Here is a 22,503-nt window from a genome sequence, read left to right as displayed (position 1 = left end):
TACCTTTCAAAGTCGTTGCATATTCTCACCTCTTGTTCTCTCTTTAAGGGGCAAAAGAGTGAGAAGATCCTCTTTAACTGTCATATCCTTAAAAACCATATGCAGAAAAACAATCAGCTGGGCAGTGTTGGTCATGTCGACAGATTTATCGAACGTTAGTGAGAAGCATTTGCAGTCCTTCAGGTCCTGCTGTAGTTGCTGAAAGACGTCTTCAGACAAAGATTCCACTCGTCTTGCTACTGTGGAAGCACCAAGTGACATGCTCTGGATTGCTGCAATTATTTTTTCTTTGTTTTTAAAATCTCTGAATAGAGAGTCAGCTGCCACAGTCATTGCTTCTTTAATTATTTTGCCATCTGTGAACGATTTCTTGTGTTTTGCCAGCAGATGGCAAATACAAAATGATGCTTCAGTGCAGGCCTTGCCTTTTGCTGCTGGTTTAAAAAATAATGACAGTCGAGCTTTCAAAATGGCCTTCAGTTCATTAACTTTCTTTGTACAAAGCATTCTGTTCAAGGGAAAACTGTCCTTGAATTTACTATGTGCTGTTGTGTGGTGTTGTTCCAAATTGCCCCTTTTACTTAATGATAAACTTTGATGACATACACTCTTATCTTTTACATTTGTGAATAGAAATTCATTTTCCCATTCCACATGGAAGTTGTACATTTTCGATTTCTTAGGTGGCCCAGGTTCGCCACTCATTATTTCCAGCCAGGGATGTATAGCTAAAATAAAAAGCAAGATAACACTAACTATCAAATGTGTGATATTTGTTTTGGTACAATGTGGTGATATTATTGTCAGGGTCAGACTGAAGACAGCTTTTACAACTGTTTGGATTTAGAATTTAAAATGTTCATAATTTATTTGTGCACGCTAGTCAGTATGGTCTTCTGGAGCTGGAACCCAGCAGGGACAGCTTCACCGGGCTCCAGGCCTTTCCCAGGACCCCACTGGACCCAGTTCCAGTCATAGTTGCTGTCAGTCATGGATTCATTAGAGACAGCGCAAGTCAATATGAGGGTCTCTCCAGGCTTTACTGTCACTGGGCTGGGCTGGACTGGACCGGACCAGCTACACCTGGGAGAGGGTAGGGAAAGGAAAAGCAACAGAGGTTCCATTCTCATTCCCAAGCAGTAAGGAAAACTCCTAGCAGGGAGGGCTGTGCAGGTCTGTGTCTGGGGAGAGACTGAGGCTCCCAGAATCTGCGGGTTTATATTTAAACAGCATGGCCTGGGCAGGGATTTGCACGTGGGTTGCACACAGTGGCAATAAGGCGATAAAGGGACATCTAAGGGGCGGAAGCGTTGTCTGGTGAAGTGGCCTACAACACATCATCATGCATGGGATGGGATGGGGAGGTCACAGGGCTATAGGAAAAGCCTTTCCACTAGATACAGTGTGCCTTAGGACAGGGCTTAGAAGGGTCTGGTGTCCTCCAGCAGCGCCTCTTGGGAATAGATAAGACATAGAACTTGTGTAGAGATACAGCCAGTAGAAATGAACTATCATGGGGATGAGTAATGGGGAAGAGGATTCCTTTCTGTAATAATTAATATCTTGCACATGGACAGAGCCAATGGGGAAAGTGGTGGAGAGACCGGGGGCATTTGGGTAGCAGATAAAGACAAACAGCTGCAGTGAAGGAGAAGGAAATGGAGACACAAAGGAAAGATGCAGCTTTGGGGTTTGTGCCATGAGGAACTTTGACTGCATTTGGGGAGTCTCAACTTTTAACAGGCTGGGGAACCAACAGCTTGTGGTTTGTGCCACTTGAAAGTTAATCACTTCATGGCTATTTAGCCCCAAAGGCACCATTGGAACCATCTAACCCAGCCTCCACAGGCTGAAAACTTTGGCCAGCTGGTCAGGTGGCTGCCCTCTGTTCTAGCCCACGTGGAGCATGGTAAAGCTTAGCTGGGATGGCCAGCTGGTCAGGCAGCTGGGCTGGAGCAAAGAGGAGTGGCTGCCCAGCCAGCTGGCCGTGGCATTCAGCCAGGGTGCACCATGCTCCATGTGAGCTGAAGCAGAGGGGAAGCTGCCCGATTAGCTGGAGCGAGGCGCAACCTCCTCAGGGTGAACGCCACAGCCAACTGGCCAGGGTGTTTCAGCCCTCCCGACCCAGCAGATCCCATCACACCACCACAAGTACTCACCTGTGGTGCTGCTCTGCATATGAAGAGTGCCGATTTAAAATAAGTTGTGTGCAGGCGCGCTGTTACGAGGTCCATAGGCCCACCCCGACCTGGGTAGCCCCGCTACCCCGGTCGCCGTCGCGGACGGTCCCAGTCTCCGTCACGCGGCGCCGGGTCGACCCTCCCGTCGGTTGCCCAGACGATCCCACGAGCGAGGAGGTGAGAGGGTCCGGGCCCTCCCTCTCTCCAGACCCCAGCCCAGGGCCCTAAGGCGGGGGAGATGCTCTTCTCTCCCCCAACCTGGCTGATGGGACACGGAGCTGCAACGCATCAACCCTCGGGCTCCAGTACACCCGCCCTGGGCTGCTTCCTCACGTCCCCACTCGTCCGCTTACCAGCCGGCTTGTCCTGCTGCCTCCTCGTGCCACTCAGTCCCTTCCTCCAGCATCCTCCTCCTCGCCTCCTCCTCTGCTTCTGCTGGCTTTATACCTGGGGAAGGTGCTGCCCCCGCCCCTCCAGAGCACCCACACCTGTGTTCACCCGCGGTTCTAGCTTCTCCTCCCCAGCTGTTTCCCTTCACCCCCAGCGTCCTCCCTGCCTCCCGCAGCTGTGGAGAATAGGGCTGGCTGGGGGCGTCTGCGGGGCCGCCCGCCCCGAGGCCGGTGGGGTGACGTTCCTTCCCCGTTGTCCCTGCTGACCTTACCGCGGGGGGTCCTTCCCCCGCGGTGTTCCGGACCGCATCCGTGGAGCCGCCAGCCAGGCGGCGTGTCCCGGCTGCCCCGCTGACTGTGTCCCCGGCGGCGGCGGGCCAAGCCGCGGCGCTCCTTTCTGCCCCGCTGGGGGGGCACCCTCGGTGTGGGGTTGCCTCACCCCGTCACCACCCCCCACGCTGCTCGGGGTCACGCCAGCTCGACCACCTGCCGAGTGGTGCGTTCTGGTTACTCCACCGAACGCGTCCTCGGCAGCGGCGAGACAAGCCGCGCCGCTTTTTCCAGCCTCGCTGGGGGGGGCCCCTTTAGTGCGGGGTTGCCTCACCCCATCACACACCTCCCCCCTTAAGTCGAGCTGTGGGGGTCCTTTCGTCCCCTCAGCCTCCTTCATACTTCGCGATAGGAAGTCCGCGTTCTGGTGCGCCACCCCAGGGCGGTGTACCACCTGGAAACAGGACGGTTGGAGAGCTAAATACCACTGCATTATCCGTGCATTTGTCTCTTTCATCGACTGGATCCACTTCAACGGTGCGTGGTCTGTGATCAACAGGAAACGGTCTCCTAGAAGATAATAACGTAAAGCCTCAATGGCCCACTTAACCACCAGGGCCTCTTTCTCAATAGTCGCATAGCTCTTTTCCCGGTCGAACAGTTTGTGACTCATATATAGTATGGGATGTTCCTCCCTCTCGACTTCCTGTGCTAACACTGCCCCGAGCCCCACCTCTGAGGCTGTCCGTCTGTAGAATGGTCGGTCTTGAAAAGTCTGGTTGTCGTAATATAGGGGCGGACACCAGGCGCCGTTTGATTGTGTCAAATGCCTGCCTGCCCCTTTCGGTCCAGCATACTTTTTGGGGTTGGTTATTCCGCGTCATGTCAGTCAACGGTGCCGCTAGGGTAGCGAAGTCGGCTATGAATCGTCTGTAGTACCCTGCTAGCCCCAGGAACTGACGTACCTGTCTCTTGGTTGCCGGTAAAGGCCAATCCCGCACCGCACTCACCTTGTCGACTAAGGGCTTTAGGCGCTCTCCCCCCACGGTATAGCCTAGGTATGACACTTCCCGGCATCCGAATTTGCATTTCTTTGGGTTTGCTGTCAAACCGGCCTCCACTAGGGCCTCGAGGATGGCCTGCACATGTTTCAGGTGTTGCCTCCAGGTTGTGCTAAAGATGACGATGTCGTCAATATACGCGACGGCGTAGGTCTGATGCTTCCGCAGTATTCGGTCCATGAGCCGTTGGAATGTTTCCGCCGCGCCATGGAGCCCGAATGGCATCGTCACAAATTGGTACAGCCCAAAGGGAGTTGCAAAGGCGGTCTTCTCCCTGGCTCCGGTGATCAGAGGGATTTGCCAATAGCCTTTCGTGAGATCAATCGTGGAGAGATACTGGGCTTCTCCAATATGTTCGAGCAACTCCTCCACCCGGGGCATGGGGTAGGCATCGAAGCGTGAGATCGCATTCACTCCACGGAAGTCTATACAGAACCATAGTGTCTTGTCTGCCTTTGGAACCAGCACTATCGGGCTCCGCCAGTCGCTATACGACTCTTCTACCACCCCCCACTGCAACATCATCTGTAACTCCTGTTTCACGGGCTCCCATAACTTCCGTGGTAATGGCCTGAGCAGGTTGCGGACCTTCTTCCCGGGTTCCGTGTCTATCTCGTGGGCGGCGAGGGTAGTCTTACCTGGCTGGCTTGTTAGCACATGCAGAAATGTCTGTAGCAGCTGTTCCATCTCTTTCCTCTGCGCGGGTGCCAGCTTTCCTTCTATCCAGGGCTCCTCCTCAGTCTCACACCAAGGGCCGAGGTCTAACTCGGGGGGTCGCGGATCAATAAATAGCGCTTCTCGGGGCTTCCACCTCTTTAAGAGGTTTACATGGTATATTTGGGTGTCGTCCTTTTTTCCTTGTAACCTTAGCTCATAGTCCACCTTCCGACCCTCCGGAGGACCTCAAATGGCCCTTGCCATCTCGCCATCAGCTTAGAGTCCCGGTCTGGCAATAGCAACAGGAACCGATCCCCCGGTGCGAACTCCCTCAATCGGGCCCCCTGGTTGTAGCGCCTTTCTTGGTGCTCCTGAGCCCTTTCTAAATTGCTTTTCGCTAACTCCCCCAGGGCCCGCAACCTTTCCCGGAGGTGCAGCACATAGTGGACTGTCCCCCGGGCCCTTGACTCTTGCTCTTCCCAGCTCTCTTTCACCAGGTCTAATATTCCCTGCGGTTGCCGCCCGTACAATAATTCAAATGGGGAGTACCCCGAGGAGGCCTGGGGCACTTCCCTGACAGCGAACAACAGGGCTGGCAACATCTTATCCCATTCCCGGGGTCGTCATGTATAAACCGTCTTATCATTGCTTTGAGCGTCTTGTTAAATCGTTCTATTAGGCCGTCCGTTTGGGGGTGATACACGGAGGTGCGTAGTGTTTTAATCCGCAGCATCCGGCAGAGTTCGCTCATTACCCGGGATGTGACATTCGGGCCCTGATCTGTTAACACCTCCCGAGGGAGCCCTACCCTCGCAAAGATTTTTACCAGCTCTCCCGCGATCACGGATGCCGTGGTGGACCGCAATGGGACTGCCTCGGGATATCGGGTTGCGTAGTCTATTAAAACCAATATGAATTGGTGCCCCCGGCCCGACTTTTCGACCGGCCCTACCAGGTCAAAAGCCACCCGCTCGAAAGGGACCCCAACCACCGGGAGCGGAACGAGTGGGGCCCTCGGGACCCCTGCGGGGGCCGTCAGTTGGCACTGTGGGCATGAGTCACAAAAGTGCCGAACAGCCCGATATACCCCCGGCCAGAAGAACCTTTGCAGCACGCGTTGTTGGGTCTTCTCCCGCCCCAGGTGACCGGCCCAGGGGTGGTCATGCGCCAATTCCAAGACCCGCCACCTATACCGGGTGGGGACTAACAGCTGGTGGACCGTCTCGTGTCCCTCCCCCTCCTGGGTCACCCGGTATAATCGGTCCCCTCGTACCTCAAATCGGGGATTCTGGCCATAGATCTCCTGAGTCCCGCCTCCTTCGCCCAGAGCTGTAGCTTGTTCCCAGGCTCGCTGAAGCGAGGGGTCCGCTCGCTGAAGCTGGATAAAGTCCCCTTCGTCTACGTCCAGGTTAGCCGGCTGAGCGTCCTCTCCGGTACCGGTCGGTGTAGCCCCTCCTGCCGTGTGCCCGATAGTTGGGGCTTGGGCTTCTTCACCCTGCGCCACCTCCGGTACCCCTTCCCCGGGGTTGTCCTCGGGTGGTGTTGCGGCCTGCCCCCATTGTCGGAGCAGGAGGCCCAGGCCCGGCCAGTCGTATCCTAATAGGGCGGGATACGCCAGGTTTGGGGCTAACGCCACTCGCCACGTCTCTGTATACCGTCCGTCTTCTATCTGGATCCAAGCCGTCGTGTAAGGGCGGACGTCCCCGTGGACACACTGCATCCAGATGGGCCCTCCAGTAGCTGCTTCCCCTTCGACCAAGTCAGCCCGTACCATCGTTTGTCCGCAGCCGGAGTCCACCAGTGCCTCCACGATACAGCCCCCCACCTTTATCCTTGCCATCACTTTACTCGGCGGGCTTTTCACCTTCTGGGCCTCCGAGGTCATCACTCTTCCAAACGTACAGTCCATTACGGGGCACTCCTGGCGGAAGTGGTCCTCCTGCCCGCATTGGAAGCAGACCTGCTTACTAGGTGGCCCCACCTTCCGTCCGTTGTCTTTCTCGGTGGCGGGCCCCCTCTTCTCCTCCCTGGGTTCTTCTGCTGGGTTTCGCCACACGGGTGCCAATTTCCGCCCCCAGGCTGGCCCCGGTTCCGCCGACTGCCTCCGCTCGCCCCTCCCGGCAGGGCCCTTACTTACGATCGATGCTCTCCCCGGCTGACTACTCACCGGAGTCTTCCTGCGCTCCTCTGTTCCTTCCGCGGCCATAAAATCCTCCATCAAAGTTACTGCCTCCGCGAGGGTGGAGGGACGGTGGCGTCGAACCCACCTCTGTCCTTCCCCAGGTAATACCTGTATAAACTGTTCCAAAATGACGATCTCCGCCACCTGCATTCCCGTCTTGGGCTCGGGTTCCAGGCACCGCATCCCGGACTCCTTCAGGCGGTGGGCCACCGCGCGGGGCCGGTCTCCTGGCCGGTACCGTTCTTGCCGGAACCGTTGGCGGTATGTTTCGGGGGTTATCCCTACCTGATCTAACATGGCCTCCTTCACTTTATAGTAGTGGAGCGCATCCCTCGCGGGCAACCCCCAGTATGCCATCTGGGCCGGCCCTAACAAGTAGGGAGCCATTATAGTCGCCCAGTGTTCTTCCATTTTGCCGCTGTGGCCACTCGTTCAAACGTTACGAGGAAGGCCTCCACGTCATCCTCTGGGCCCAACTTTGCTAAACGAACGGGCAGCTGGGCCCCGCCAGCTGCGTTTTCCTCCCCTGGCCAGGGGGCATTCCCTCTCCCTCGTCGGGCCCCTACCGCCTGTTGGTGTTCTGTGAGTTCTCTAACCAGCTGCCGCTGTTGTTCTTGGAACTGCGACGCCAGCTGTTGCACGATCTGCGTCTGTTGGTGCTGCTGCTGACGCTGGTTTTCCATCACCCACTCCAATACCTTTGCCGGCTCCATTTGGGCGGCCTCCTTAACACCACAAACCTCCGCCCTTATCCGTACCCTAGAGCCGTCCCAGCTCCTCTAGCGCCACCCCCTTCCGCTCGGGGGCCCGGTGCCCACATTCTCCACCACGTGTTATGAGGTCCATAGGCCCACCCTGACCTGGGTAGCCCCACTACCCCGGTCGCCGTCGCGGACGGTCCCAGTCTCCGTGACGCGGCGCCGGGTTGACCCTCCCGTCGGTTGCCCAGAAGATCCCACGAGCGAGGAGGTGAGGGGGGTCCGGGCTCTCCCTCTCTCCAGACCCCAGCCCAGGGCCCTAAGGCAGGGGAGATGCTCCTCTCTCCCCCAACCTGGCTGATGGGGCACGGAGCTGCAACGCATCAACCCTCGGGCTCCAGTACACCCGCCCTGGGCTGCTTCCTCACGTCACCGCTCGTCCGCTCACCAGCCGGCTTGTCCTGCTGCCTCCTCGTACCGCTCAGTCCCTTCCTCCAGCATCCTCCTCCTCACCTTCTCCTCTGCTTCTGCTTCTGCTGGCTTTATACCTGGGGAAGGTGCCGCCCCCGCCCCTCCAGAGCGCCCACACCTGTGTTCCCCCACGGTTCTAGCTTCTCCTCCCCAGCTGTTTCCCCTCACCCCCAGCGTCCTCCCTGCCTCCCGCAGCTGTGGAGAATAGGGCTGGCTGGGGGCGTCTGCGGGGCCGCCTGCCCCGAGGCTGGTAGGGTGACGTTCCTTCCCCGTTGTCCCTGCTGACCTTACCGCGGGGGCTCATTCCCCCGCGGTGTTCCGGACCGCATCCGTGGAGCCGCCAGCCAGGCGGCGTGTCCCGGCTGCCCCGCTGACTGCGTCCCCGGCGGCGACGGGCCAAGCCGCGGTGCTCCTTTCTGCCCCACTGGGGGGGCACCCTCGGTGCGGGGTTGCCTCACCCCGTCACCACCCCCCACGCTGCTCGGGGTCACGCCAGCTCGACCACGTGCCGAGCGGCGCGTTCCGGTTACTCCACCGAACGCGTCCTCGGCAGCGGCGAGACAAGCCGCGCCGCTTTTTCCAGCCTCGCTGGGGGGGGGGGGGCCCTTTAGTGCGGGGTTGCCTCACCCTGTCACACGCGCATTTCAGAGGGAGCTGAAGATTGACTAATGGAGCCCCTGCGATCGACCAGTCGAACGCGATCGTCTGGTTGGTGACCACAGGCCTAGGGTATCTAAAAGTTTGTCTAAAGCTCCAGGATAAAAACTGTGGTTGATAATTAAACTCCCCTGGCACAGCTGAACTCTCATCAACAGAAGTAAAGCTTGTCTGTGTAGGAAGTGTCTTGGGGTTGCTCTGAAATGGTGCATCTACACTGCATCACAGGTTGAAATAAGATACGCAATTTGTCTCTGTCTACACAGCACTTATTTAGAAATAAATCGCTATTCCAAAACGTTCCTTAACCCTCGAGGAATGAGGTTTACACAGATGTTGGAATAGCAAGCCCGTTATATTCTGAAATAACTGGCGGGTTCAAAAGATGCTCCGGTATCCCAAAATAGTGCTGCAGTGTAGATGTAGCCAAAGTGTGGAATGAAACTCCAGGAACTAAGGATCCTCATTAACCTCATCACTCACCTCTCTGAGGGTATGTCTACATTACAGCGCTAGTTCGAACTAACTTAGTTCGAATTAGTTAATTCGAACTAAGCTAATTTGAAGTAACGCGTCTAGAACTAAAAATTAGTTCGAATTAGCGTTTTGCTAATTCGAACTAGCAAGTCCACATTGAGTGGCCTCTGAACAGGGCTTAAGGATGGCCGGAAGCAGTGCCGGCAGGGCATAAGAGGAGGACTTTGAGCATGGAGATGCTGTCTCAGGCTAGCCGAGGGCTGCGCTTAAAGGGTCCCGACCCCCACCCCGGACACACAGTTCTAAGGGGTGCCCCGCTTGCAAAGAAGTTCTGGCTTGGAGTGCCCGGAGTACCCACACTGGGCACATCACACCACTCGGCCATCAGCCCGGCTGCACTTGCCGCAGGCTGCCATCTGGGGAGAGGGGGCAATTGGGGGGCTGCAGGAGAGCTTCCACCCCCAGAAGCCCGCAGAGCCAGCCCATTCCTCCCTCACCTCCTTCCACTTACCCTTCCCTAGCCCCCCTTCTTATTGATGTACAAAATAAAGGTAACGTTTCTTCCAACATTGACTCTGTCTTTATTGAACAAAACTGGGGGAGACTGGGAAAAGGAGGTGGGAGAGGGGAAGAGAAAGGCTGGGAGAGGGGAGGGCAACTAACATGATCAGGGGTTGGGAACAGGTCCCAGATGAAGAAAGGCTACAGAGACTGGGACTGTTCAGCTTAGAAAAGAGGAGACGGAGAGGGGACAGGATAGAGGTCTCTAAAAGCAGGGGTTGGGTGGAGAGGGTGCATTCAGAAAAGTTCTTCCTGAGTTCCCATAAAGAAGGACTCCAAAGGAAAGGAATGGGTAGCAGGCTTCAAACTAGTAAGAGAAAGTTGTTCTTCTTCCCAAAGCAAATAGTTAACCTGCGGAACTCCTTGCTGCAGGAGGCTGTGAAGGCTAGAACTAGAACAGAGTTGAAAGGGAAGTGAGATCAAGTCATGGAGGTTGGGTCCATGGAGTGGTATTAGCCAGGGGGTAGGAGTGGTGTCCCTGCCCAAAGTTTGTGGAAGGCTGGAGAGGGATGGCATGAGACAAATGGCTTGGTCACTGTCTTCGGTCCATCCCCTCCAGGGTCCCTAGGGTTGGCCGCTGTCGGCAGACAGGCTACTGGGCTAGATGGACCTTTGGTCTGACCCAGGACAGCCATTGTAAGCTCAGGGCTCAGGGTCGGGGGTCTCAGTGGACCCCCTTGATTTTCATGCACACCTGCTCCTGGGTGGCTAGGCTGGCAGCTCTCCTGCCCTAGCCGGCCACTTTCCTGTGCCTAGTGCGGAGATCGTGGACGAGGTCCACGATGTCCGCACTAGCCCAGGAAGGTGCCCGCCTCTTGCGGTCCAGGGCAAGCTCTCGGGAGCCGCCAGCCTGGTCCCGGGAAGAGGGGGGGGGGGCTGGGGGACATCGGGTGGGTGGCTCTGTGCCGTGCCAGGTGCAGGGTCTGCTGGCTGGGTGCTGGCAGGCTTGCACCTGGCACGGGCACCGTAGCCAGCCCGTGCCCCTTTAAGGGGTCCGGGGCCGGGAGGGGGGCATAGAGTTTCCCTGGTGTTGGCCAGAGTGGCCACCAGGGAAACCTGGGGAGGGCTAGCCTCCCACTAGTTCGAATTAAGGGGCTACACACCCCTTAATTCGAACTAGCTAGTTCAAACTAGGCTTAATCCTCGTAAAATGAGGTTTACCTAGTTCGAACTAAGCGCTCCGCTAGTTCGATTCAAATTCGAACTAGCGGAGCACTAGTGTAGCGGCTATGAATGTTAGTTCGAACTAACATCCGTTAGTTCGAACTAACATTGTAGTGTAGACATACCCTGAGTGCCTTCTCTAAGATAAATACATCACAACACATATTTATTAAAAATCCACCCAACTCCCTAGTTGGGGAGAGAACAAACACACAACAGGTGTTATTCACCTCACTTAACGCGCTACTGGACAGTGCTCAGTACAATGGTGATGAGTGTGGTATAAGAACCTACACAACATAAAAAGGAAGTTTTAGGGTTGGGTTTTTTTGTTATTTATATCTGCTTTTTTTTAAAACCTTAGAGTATCAAATCTGGTCATCTTTGGTATTGCCATAATGATATTTGGTATTTACCATAGTGATGAAAGAGCTCAGAAAACGTCCATTGTCAGCTCTAATGCCTTAACTGAAGGAACATAGGCACAGAATTTTTTACAAATACATTCTCCAAAATGTTTGACATTGGTGTTAAAATATTAAATGAAAACGCATTTTAAATAGTGACTAAAATTCCCTTCTCTCAGTTGTTCAACTTTCAGTCTCTTGATTCTTGACATAATTTTACAAATTCCTCAATTATTAGAATTCATAGAAACTTGCAGAATTGATAACACCTGAATTTTAATGTAAAAAAGTAAGAAAAACCATGGGTTTTCCCTCTCTGAATGCACTCTCTCAGGGGATCAAAGAGGACAGCCAACATATTCTTCTGCCTTCTCACCTGAAGATAAATGTTGCAATACACAAGAATAGAATGGAAAATCTGAGTTATAAGCATTCAAAAATGGGTGAACTTTGGATGCCAAACCAGGTAAGTGCAACAATGTTTTAGTAACTACAATTAATATTTCATTTGCCTTGAAGGATTTGTGTATTTTCTGCTTACTTGTTAAAACCTCAGATGTACAATCAACAAGATGATACAATTATATAAACATCATTAAAACCTGTGGTTTTAATCAATCACATAGCAACAGATGGTCATTGATCCTGAACTATCTATTTTTCTCCATCTATCAATGTTGTGCAAATGTTTATCTTACATTTGCTTGCTCGTAAGTAAAACAAGCTTAGACTGGAGTCAAGGACAAGAAATCGGACTCAGAAATAAACAGTCCCATCTTCAATTTTGCCTGCAAAGCTAATGCATCTAGCATGAATTAAGATTAATAATAAGAATAATACTGTATTTTTGCAGATCTATTACACCTTTCCTACAATTATCTCCAAACATTAATTTACTTAGGGCATGTCTATACATGGAGAATAAATTGCATGTATAAATAAGTCCTTAGCCTCAATACTCATTTGGAGTAAGTAAACGTTAGAGAACATTTTACTTATCACTGAATGCAGTCAGCTTGGGGCAGAAGACAACATCTGTTTAACAGAACATAGCAACACTAAACAAAATTCCAGGAGAATAAGTGAAAAAGAACACTGTGGCTACGTCTAGACTACATCCTGTTTTCGTAAAAGGAATGTAAATTAGACGTATCGCAATTGCTAATGAAGTGGGGATTTAAATTTCTCTATGAAAAAAAATCTCTATGAAATAAAGGATAAGGGAACTTTCGGAAAAGGCTTTATTTTCTGCAAGATCCGCGTCTAGACTGGCGCTTTTTTCCGGCAAAGCTCCGTGCCGAAGAAAAGCGGCAGCCATTTTTATGCTAATGAAGCGGGGGAAATTTACATCCCCACTTCATTATCAATTGCGATACATCTAATTTACATTCCTTTTACGAAAAAGGGATATAGTCTAGACGTAGCCCTCATGTATCAGAAACTAGAATAGGAGTGTAGGGAATAAAATTGCAAATATCTGAACTGAAATTTGACCTAAACATTGATGTTAATATCCCTTCTCTTTCAAATATTGTCATAGCATCTTTAACGATCACAAGAGAACAGCACCTGAGTTTAAAAACCACATTCAAATGGTCTAAGTCTGGATACACTGGTTAGTAAGCAGATCATCTCTCACATAACTTTTACGTACTTCAATACCACATCTTCTCAACATAAATTAGAGTGCTTGTGCACAAACAAGAACATAAAGAAAATAAAAACACACCAAGAAAACATACAAAGAAAATGCTTAACGAATCAGAAAAGACAGAATTGGGAAGAAAATAATTTTTATTTTAAAGGGGCTGGTACCAGCACTGCGGTGCAATAAAAACAAAAGCCATAGGAAGTTCTTGACAGTGTTGTAGGGGAGGAGAAGCCTCTCAGTCTTATTTTGATGTTGGAATGACAGATTCTTTCTTGCAAGAAAGAGGGAGAAAATATTTTTCTCATACTTTAGAGTGTGGTGTAAGAAATATTAGTTTTCTTAAGGAAAAATACCAAAACAATATTAATATACAAAGACTCTTCTAGATGAACATTAGATTTTGAAGTGTTGTAGCTATGTTGGTCCCAGGATATGAGAGAGAAAAGTTAAGTGACGTAATATCTTTTATAGGACCAATTTCTATTGATGAAAGACACATGTTTTCAGGGATATACAGAGGAAAATGTCCAGATACCTTGAAAACTTGGCTTGTCTCTTTCATCAATAGAAGTGGACCCTATAAAACATATTACCTCATCTACTTAGTCTCTCTCATTAGAGTTTGAAACATTTTCTTTTTAAATAACAAATACCAAATCACATGTCAGAAGAAGTACCAGCAGTTTATAAAATGGAATGTAAATTCTTCTACTGTACCGTATTTAGAATCCCAAAGAAATTGTATGGTCTCTTTGGGCCTGGACTGAGGGTGGCATCCACACAGATGAATGAATAGTTTCCAAAAGGAGTCCTGTGCACATAATGGAAAGAGCCATCCTTCTGCCAGGCAGAGTACTTCCTGTCAGAACAATATGGAAATATCAGAGTCAGGAAAGTTTAGAGCAATGGCAAAAGGGAAAGGATATAGAATATAAGATTTCAGATTAAATTCCATCTTCCTATTACGGTAAAGTCCACTATAAAAATCCGTGAGCATGGGAAGATCTTTATTTCAAAGAGGACAAACTTTCTGATCCATGTACCACAAACTTGGGTTTAAAGCAGGTTAGCACTCAAATGGTTAAAAGAAAGGGTCAGAGTAGGTACATTTTTTCTGTGCAAAATGCTGCTCTTTACAGATAAAGGACAGGAATAAATGCAGGACACCACCAGGAGAATCAGCTGAATGAAAGGGTAGCAGAGCCACTTACAATCCTAATTAAAAGAGACCTGCAGAGAAAACAAGTTGGTCTTATATCATGTGTTTATTTTTGGTATAAAGAGAAGACCTGGAGCAATTCTTTAAATTGTGCATTCTAATTTAGAAGCATCAAAAATGTCAAGTCTTATCTTCCCTATTATACTAGAGTTCCTTCCTAGATGATTCTAATACAGATTATAAAAACAATTACCATTTGCTGAAAGGGTTTGTTATTGAATTGTTTTTCAAACACCCCCAAAACAAAAATAACACAACACACGACACAAAACCTTACAAATAACAAAAAAAACCCAAAAGCCCACCATCTTCTCTCACTCAAGTTCTTCCCTGGTAGCTGTGCTATCATAATTCTACCAGTTCTCCAGTTACCCCCAGAGTCGCAGGAAGAACAACACTTGAATTTCTTATGTAAAATACAAGCAATTTAAAAAAAAATGTCCAGACCTTATAAGAAACAGAAGGCAGGAACAAGGCTTTCCTTTGCACATTAGTTAATACAAGTGTTGGTATTATTTATTCTTAAAAGAGATTTTTAAGAATAGGAAAAGAGGGAAATACATTTTTCTATTCAAGGCATTATTCTAGTTAATTGTAAAAGAATAAGGTATAGAATACAAGTTTCTTCCTAGATAACAGGTCGTCTTAACCCTAGGCATAGCTGAGTTCTAAATAAAGACTGTTGAAAGTGTCATTTTGAAAGAGATTTTACTCCATTAAAATAAGGAATCAATCTTTCAGCCAATGACATTTATTAAGAAGCTCAAATGAAAACTGATAAATTCTATGTGACCTCTAACTTATAATTGTGCAACATTCTAGGATTAGCTGAGATTTTTGTTTTCAATTCTGGAATTTTTTAAGTCCCACAGTATGTACAAGCTAAAGTGTCCATAAATTTAAATAAGGAATACAATTTGTTCTGTTAAATAATGCACCCAAAAACAGTTTCCATATTTAGGAATTTGTAACCTTCACCAACTAGTGCAGTGGTTCCCAAACTTTTCGGCATCACGCCCCCTTTTAGATTTTTGAGAAACCCGCATGCCCTCCCTCTCAAAAAAAATAGCAGCAAAACTTGGGGTGGGATTGACAGAGGGAGGGGGTGCATGGCTGGGTCGCCTCGTGCCCCCCTCTGGAATTTCTTCACACACACCCAGGGGGGCATGCCCTCCAGTTTGGGAACCCATGAACTAGAGTAATTGCAAAAGTTCAGAAAGCCAGGGCTAAACAGAAGAAAAAAGCAATACTTTAAAAATAAGTTTACTTAGCATGTATCTTAGTAAGTTTACTTAGCAAGAACCTTGGCAGCTCAAGTACTGCAATCAGAATGATCATCTTCTAATACTGCATGAGACTATTTCATCAAGCTTACTGTTAAGGACTGCCTTAGCATAGCACCTTGTAAACGGCAATAAAAAACCCTGGGAGTCTTATACCACCACCTTAAATAGGATGTTTTTACTCCCACTTAAAGTATGGTGAATAGATTTGAGTTTTAGCCCCTGTGTTCATAGGGCAGAGAAATAATAAGCACTGCTGTTCTTGTGTTCAAATAAAATCATATTATTTTGCTAAATCTTTGCATTTTAAGTACAATGGCTGCCTTTTGCAATTTTAAATACATAACAGTTAGCAGCACATAATCCTGAGAAAACACACACACCCCACCATCTTTTCCTGGTTTTATTTTTTTTTGCTTTTATCATCCTGCAAACTATAGGGCTGTGTCTACATTGGCCCCTATTCCGTAATAGGGATGCAAATGCAGCACTTTGGAATAGGCAAATCCGCGGGGGGATTTAAATATCCCCCGCGGCATTTGCATGAACATGGCTGCCGCTTTTTTCCGGCTTGTAGATAAGCCGGAGAAAAGTGCCAGTCTGGACGCGATCCTCCGGAAAATAAGCTCTTTTCTGGAGGATCTCTTATTCCTAATTCCCCCCCAGCACAGCAGGGAGACCGGAGCAAAGCCTCACAGGCGGGTCCCCCGTCTCTGCGGCTTTGCTCCTTTCTCCCTGCTGTGCTGGGGGGGAGTTCCCCCCAGCACAGCAGGGAGACCCGGAGCAGCTTTTCTCGCCCCGGAGGACGCAGCGGCGGGACTGCTGCACTCTGGGCGGTCCCGCTGCCCGCGAGCTCAGGGGCGAGAAAAGCCCCGTTCGTAAGTCGGGGACTGCCTGTATTTGGCAAAGGTGAACTATGAATAGATGCTCTTTGCTCTTGGATTCGCAGACTCAGGGAAGTATAAAAAAAAACAAAAAAACACGTACCTGTAGTAATTTTGGACACTGTCCAAGTGTGGAATGTTGAATGAATCTGCAATGAAACAGAAAGATTTCTAAAAATCACCCACAGAGACAGTCAAGTAATTCCACATCTGGACATTATTAGGTTAGGACTGAAAAAAGACCAGACAGAACAAAACTTTGATTCTTAGGATCAGCTGGAGTAAAGATTTTGAATCACATTTCTTTAAGGTAGATATAATCGATTACTACGTTAGTTATTCAGCTCAGGAGACATGGGTTCAAATCCTAAATACCTCACATATGAAAACTAGATTGTCCATTTCATCTCTCTCTCTATAAACATTTTTTCCTGCCGGACGACAGAGTTACATCATCATGGCACTCTGCATCCCGTCTGCCTACTTCCTCCCTCCTCCCCGGTGCTCAGTGGCCAGGGAGGGATGGGGAGCGCAGAGCCTTGTCCTTGCCTCCGCCCCCACCTATTCCGCCCCAGCTGCTGGAAGGAGAGGGCCTGGCCTCACAGCAGCCAGGGCGGGGGCAGGGAGCCAGGGTTGGCCCAGCCTCAGCCTGGTGTCTGGGGGGAAAGGGAGCAGGCCAGGACTGCTATGCCTTTGCCTGGCCCTCCCTGGAAGCTTGGGAAAGAGCCAGGGCTGCTTACCCCCCCGAGAGAGGGAGAGTTACCGAACGTAGCGAGCAGAGAGCACAGCCCCCTAGTAGCCCTTTATGGCCATTTGTCCATAATACAGGTTGGGACTTAAGTGCCTTGTGTAGAAGATTGCACAATACTTGCCAACAATAAACTAGGCTCTAGCTTAGTTATTAGTTCATTTTATAAGAACCAAAAACTTACACAAGTGCTTATAGATAAACTATGTTGTATCACTTTGTACCTCAACTGCTGTTTAGTCATAGTTTCCTTTCTATTATGAATCTGCAATGAAAGAAATAAAAGTAAGAGGCTATTAAGATGGAGCCACTGCTCTGAGTTTTCTATTGCTCTCTATTGGACAGCAGTCTCAGCAGTCTTTGGCAGATTGCACTGACGAACTTATTTCCCATTGAAATTCATGAAGCATTATTGCTTGCTATTTTAACTCATCTGGGTCCAGTAGCTACCTTTATCTCTTTTTGGTCTATGCTTCTGGAGATGGATACCATACCTTTGACAAGCTCAAACACCAGACTGGGTGATAGATTAATGTACTAGTTTTTCACCTCTGGAGATTGGTTAGGTCACCAGCAAATTTCCCTCTACACAGTTTATGACAACATGGTGTGTAAATCTAATCAGACCTAGTTTGCTATGTACTAAGTGCCTGTGTGAAACATGCTGCCACACATTTAAAGCTCCCTAATGTGTTTTAATCTATTCCTTTTTCAAAGCGCAGTAGGTCAATGCACACAAGCACGCATGGCAAGCGTGCATAACAACAAGATCCACATGGACATAGTCTGCAACAGGCTAGTTCAGGATAGATTTACACCCAGCTTGCTCAAAACAAGCCCTAAGCTATATGCCTGCACAGATGCGGTGCAAGCCACAGAGAGAAACTTTCTACACTGGAGGGCTCTGCCTCTTTGCAAATGGGAGCTCTAAATGTATTCCCAGTCATATAGACAGATGAGTGGGCAGATAGCCACCCATATAGCTGCCATGATACCATATGGATACTGCTACAGTCAAAGAAAGATGAAAAAGGAGCAGTTACTTCTACATGACAATTCCTGATGTAGCTTCACTTAGTTGGCCAGCTCAAAAGTGGTGTTCACCATCACCAACTTGTAGCATAAGACAGTAATACAGATCTATGATTTCCTGCAGGGGTGGCAAAATTTCAGGATATAGAAGGTAACTTTCTTAGAAATCTGTGTAGAATGCACTACAGAGCTGCAAGAATGGAAAACCAACATGAGAGTTCTCCTCAGCACAGAGAGGTGTATGACTACTACCAGATAGGAGCTCAATTTCCCCAACTACTACTGGTCAGTAGTTAATCAGTTTGGTATTGAAAGATCAGATTTTAGGACTGCTGTAATGGAGCTTTGTGCTGCTATTAAGATGATATGGGTGATCCACATTCATGCACAGGAGGCAATACACATGAGGTTGATGGACGTGAATGCTCTGAGCCATGACTTGTAAGTGGCCACTAATGGAAGATGGTCTGGAACGGTCTACAATCTTTAAAACTCATTTCCATTTTATAAAGTGAAAAAATGGGACTTTTGCTCCAAAGATCACTATAGACATTAATGGTTTTGTGATCTCATGTAATTCTGGGGGAAACAGCTTGCCAAATTTATGAAGCTTTTTACTACACACCTGATAGGAAAAAGGGACCCCGAGCAGCTGCAGAATGACAACAGACAGCAGATGTGAAAGAAATGTGTTGACATCTCATGACAAGGGCTGAATCCTTCTGAGAAAGATCTGCCTCAGGTTATAGCTGTTTGCTCTGTGTTTTACACAACAACTATGAGAACAAGGGAAAGAACCTCACCAAGGCAGAGGTGAAGACACCTGTAAAACTTTATAATCAGTGACGGTGCCCCTGTAAAATTCTTGAACTCATCAGAGAAGCATTGTACTGCTACTATGGAGACCAGGGTGCAATAAAGGAAAATATAACGAATCAACAAAATTAATATGTTTTGTTTGATTATTTTATTTAGGAACAGACGTTGTTAAACGTGAGTTTTTTGTAGTTCAATGAATTTTTCAGCAGACCTGTAAATAAAAAGCCTTTATTGATTTAAAAAAGCAGAGAGCAAAGTTAAAATAATTGGAAATAGGACACACGTGTCCCAAGTGCTGAATTTCTTGTAAGGAAAGTGATGAGTCATTGAAACTTCACATTATAGTTTTCAGATATGTGACCAATAACCTTTCCTTTAAGAGGAAAGCACCATCAGATTCCATCTCTAAAGTCATTGACTAAACAGGAATCCTACTATGTGGGAACAAAAGGAGGAGCTGAAGTAGAAACATGAAATTGTGAGTCTGGATAACTAAATAGATAAGAAAGGAAAGACAGAATTCATTCTCTCACAGAGCAACGACTCTCATACTGGGAGAAGGTAAAGAGATACTCTCATAAAAACCCACAGAAAAAAGTCACTTCTGAGTAATCTGTTTTACTGAGGTGTAATGTTATAAAACAGTTTTGGTCTCACAATAAGAATCCTAATGGAAACATTTACCAAACAAAAATCCCTAAAGTAAAGAACTTCATAAATTGACCAGGGAGCCAGAGAGTATTTGTTTGTTGGCTTTCACTGTTGCTGCAGTTAACTTAGTATTCGAAATTACTGGTCTACTGATTTGGGTTCATGTTGACAGAGAACAAAGTAGTCATAAGCTAAATGTTTTATATGAGAAGGTAGAGAAATGAAGACATTTTAGGGTATTTTTTTCAATTGGTGAATAAGGTAATTTGTGAAAACTGAAGAAGTGTTGCAGAAACTCCTCCAGAAATCCTTTCTATGTTCAGGTGCTAGAGTAGATCTATCTACGTGATTGATTATTAAATGAGTTTCTTTACAATTTTTACTCAGTTATTAGCCAGTCAGCAGACAGAAGCAAGGGAACACCTTCTTCCTTGTTCTCTAAAGGCCTAATCCTGACTTCAATTAATTGAGACTTCAGTTGACAAACCTTATCTTAATGGTGCATAACATGATCTACCAGACAATGAATATCAGCATCTCAAAGTAGAAGGTATCCTACAACTTTCATTTGACTAGACTGGGTTTCTTATTTCCCTGGGATTATTTGGCATCTTCATTAAAATAATAGTTTCTTGTCTCTCTCTTACCATGATTCCCTTTGATGTCTATCCATTTGGTTTTCTCCATGACTCTTGATCTCTTCAGGATCAACTGGTAAGTTTGCCACTCCACTTCAATCTGCTCAGAGCCCAATTTATCCTTTGTTTTGGCATCTGTCAAGTCACCTGTATGTGCACAAGGCCAAGACTGAATTACATGCTACATTCTTCATAAATCACACAAAAAAGCTATAAAATACAATCATACAGTGTACTGGCCTTACACTCTACACCAGTGGGCCACAAACTTTTTATGATTGTCCCTCTCTCCCACCACTGTCTCTGCCCTCCTCTTTGCCACAGACTGCGTTTCCTCCCCCTGGGAGCCAAAGTCAAGAATGGAGCCGCAGCCAGGGGCAGGATCAGAGCTGCAGCCAGACAGCAGTGGGGGCCCACAGTTGGGGTCATGGCCAGGAGACAGGCCAAAGCTGGAATGAAACAGACCCAGGGCAAAGCAGAGAACAGGTCGTGCCCTCTCCCAGCACTATGGGGGCTAGTCTGGGCACTGTTGCATCTCCCTGAATGTTGCTCTGTGCTCCCTGGGGGATGCACCTCACAGTTGGGGGACCACTGCTCTACACAAGGGCTGGCTTTCTGTGAACAAATTCTATAGCCTATTGTCATTTAGTGCTTGTTTACTACTATAAAGACAAAACTCTTTGTTACCATGCGTTGGCTATAAATTATAGTCAAACTTGTAGAAGCGATGAGGAGTCCTGTGGCACCTTATAGACTAACTGAAGTGTAGGAGCATAAGCTTTCGTGGGCAAAGACCCACTTCGTCAGATGCATGTAGTGGAAATTTCCAGAGGCAGGAATAAATATGCAGGCCAGGATCAGGCTGGAGATGACCAGGTGGATCCAATCAAGGAGGAGTCAAACTTGTGTTTAACATGTCATGGGAGCTCTTTTAATAATGCCAGATGCTTGCCTACAACCAATGTTCCCTCTTTTCCATCCATGGGCAGAATACAATTATATATGCACCAAGATGTGTGTGAATGTGCACCACAAATAGAAACAAAAAACCTAGCTTGCGGGCACTGTGCTAACTAGCTGCGCAGCATCTGAATTTCTCCTGTGTGGGCACATAAGCACATAGCTTACAGGGAACACTGCCTTTAACTGAGGAAGATTTTACAAGACTGCATTAAATTTTGAAAATACTAATGCAGAATCCTCAATTACAAATAATAACACCACCTTTTTGAAAGTTAACTGCTACATTTTCTGGTATAGAAAATCAGTTACCTGCCATCACCCATTTCAGAACTAATGAGGTTCCGACCCCATTTTTTTGTTCTTCTTTTCATTTACATTTTCTGAGGAAATTATATTTTAAACCTTTTTTCCTTTACTTAAATTGTTTAATTATTTCTAAAAATAGATTTAAATGTTTCTGAACTGCTAAAATCTATGCTAACATCTACCCAAGAAACAAGTTTGCTCAACAGATGAGACATTCATTTACCATATAAACTCTACCCAGTGACCAGTACCTTACTAGCACTTAGATTCTAGAATCTTGCATATAGATGTTACTGGAAAGTCACCTTAGATCACTTTATCAATATGGATTCATATTTATTATTGTGGCAGAACACATGAAATAAAGAGCTTATGTCTCTTTTGTTAGTCCTGATATGACACATGGTCAAAAAGAACATGAGCAATGCAAATAAATGAGTTCTCACAACTACAAAAAGGTTAAATAATGGAACAGAGGCTTATTCTTTTTACCCTCATAGTATATACATATTGAGCGCCACCACCAAATCTGATGCTCATTCTTTAGTCTCTGTATGAAATGAGCTCTCAGCATGGACCCTAGGACTGATGTGCATTGGCAGGACTGTAAGGAAAACTTTAGAATGCACCCAATACAAGAATCACAAGTCAGTGATGATAAGGGATGTAAAAAATTAACCAGTTCACCTGTTACCTGGTAAGCACTAGCCTTACAGGCATGCGTACCAAGTAACAGATTAATTGAAGGGCTTGGTGGGGGGGGAGCAGCTCCCTGCCCGCTGCAGCTCAGCTGGCAGGACCCCGTCCTGCCCTCCAGAACAGTCCTGGCTGGCTGGAGTGCCACCCTCCAGCCTGTGGAGGGTTAAGTTGGAGGAGCCAGCTGTGGGACCCCACCACAAGGTTAATAAATCATTTAACTGGTTAACTTTTTACTGCATATTTATATCCTTAGTGGTGATGAGTTTAGATACATCTTTGTATTAATCATAAATCTCTGTATCATCTCTGTATTAATAATTTTTCTCTGTATTAACTTTGTATTAATCATTCTCTCACTGAAGTTTTTAACTTTGTATCAAGTCCTTTTACATAAAAACTTTGTATCTTGTAGAATAGTCCCTGAAAATAAGTAAGG

The 22,503-nt window shown here is 47.7% G+C and overlaps 1 protein-coding gene across 8 annotated transcripts in view; it reads right to left on the bottom strand.

Annotated features, from left to right (window-relative positions):
* TMEM62 (transmembrane protein 62) overlaps window positions 1–22,503 on the bottom strand; it is a 71,122-nt gene that overhangs the window by 32,631 nt on the left and 15,988 nt on the right. For 3 of the 8 annotated variants that reach the window (XR_012903456.1, XM_006128616.4, XM_075927250.1), the window contains 3 exons: window positions 20,109–20,246; window positions 16,315–16,360; window positions 13,543–13,684 (listed from right to left, as the gene is read on the bottom strand). Coding sequence is in view for 5 of the 8 variants with exons in the window: in XM_006128616.4 (XP_006128678.3) it covers window positions 13,543–13,684; window positions 16,315–16,360; window positions 20,109–20,246 (326 nt within the window). In the remaining 3 variants the exon portion in view is untranslated. Of the gene's footprint in view, window positions 1–3; window positions 3,383–13,542; window positions 13,685–16,314; window positions 16,361–20,108; window positions 20,247–22,503 lie in introns of those variants that run through there. The other 5 variants (XM_075927251.1, XM_075927253.1, XM_075927252.1 and 2 more) reach the window with 3 other exon arrangements.

This window comes from Pelodiscus sinensis, chromosome 4 (genome assembly GCF_049634645.1).
Source record: "Pelodiscus sinensis isolate JC-2024 chromosome 4, ASM4963464v1, whole genome shotgun sequence".
In the NCBI taxonomy this organism is placed as follows: Eukaryota; Metazoa; Chordata; order Testudines; family Trionychidae; genus Pelodiscus; species Pelodiscus sinensis.
Note: the sequence above shows the minus strand (reverse complement) of the source record. Positions and strands in the feature narration are given on the sequence as shown.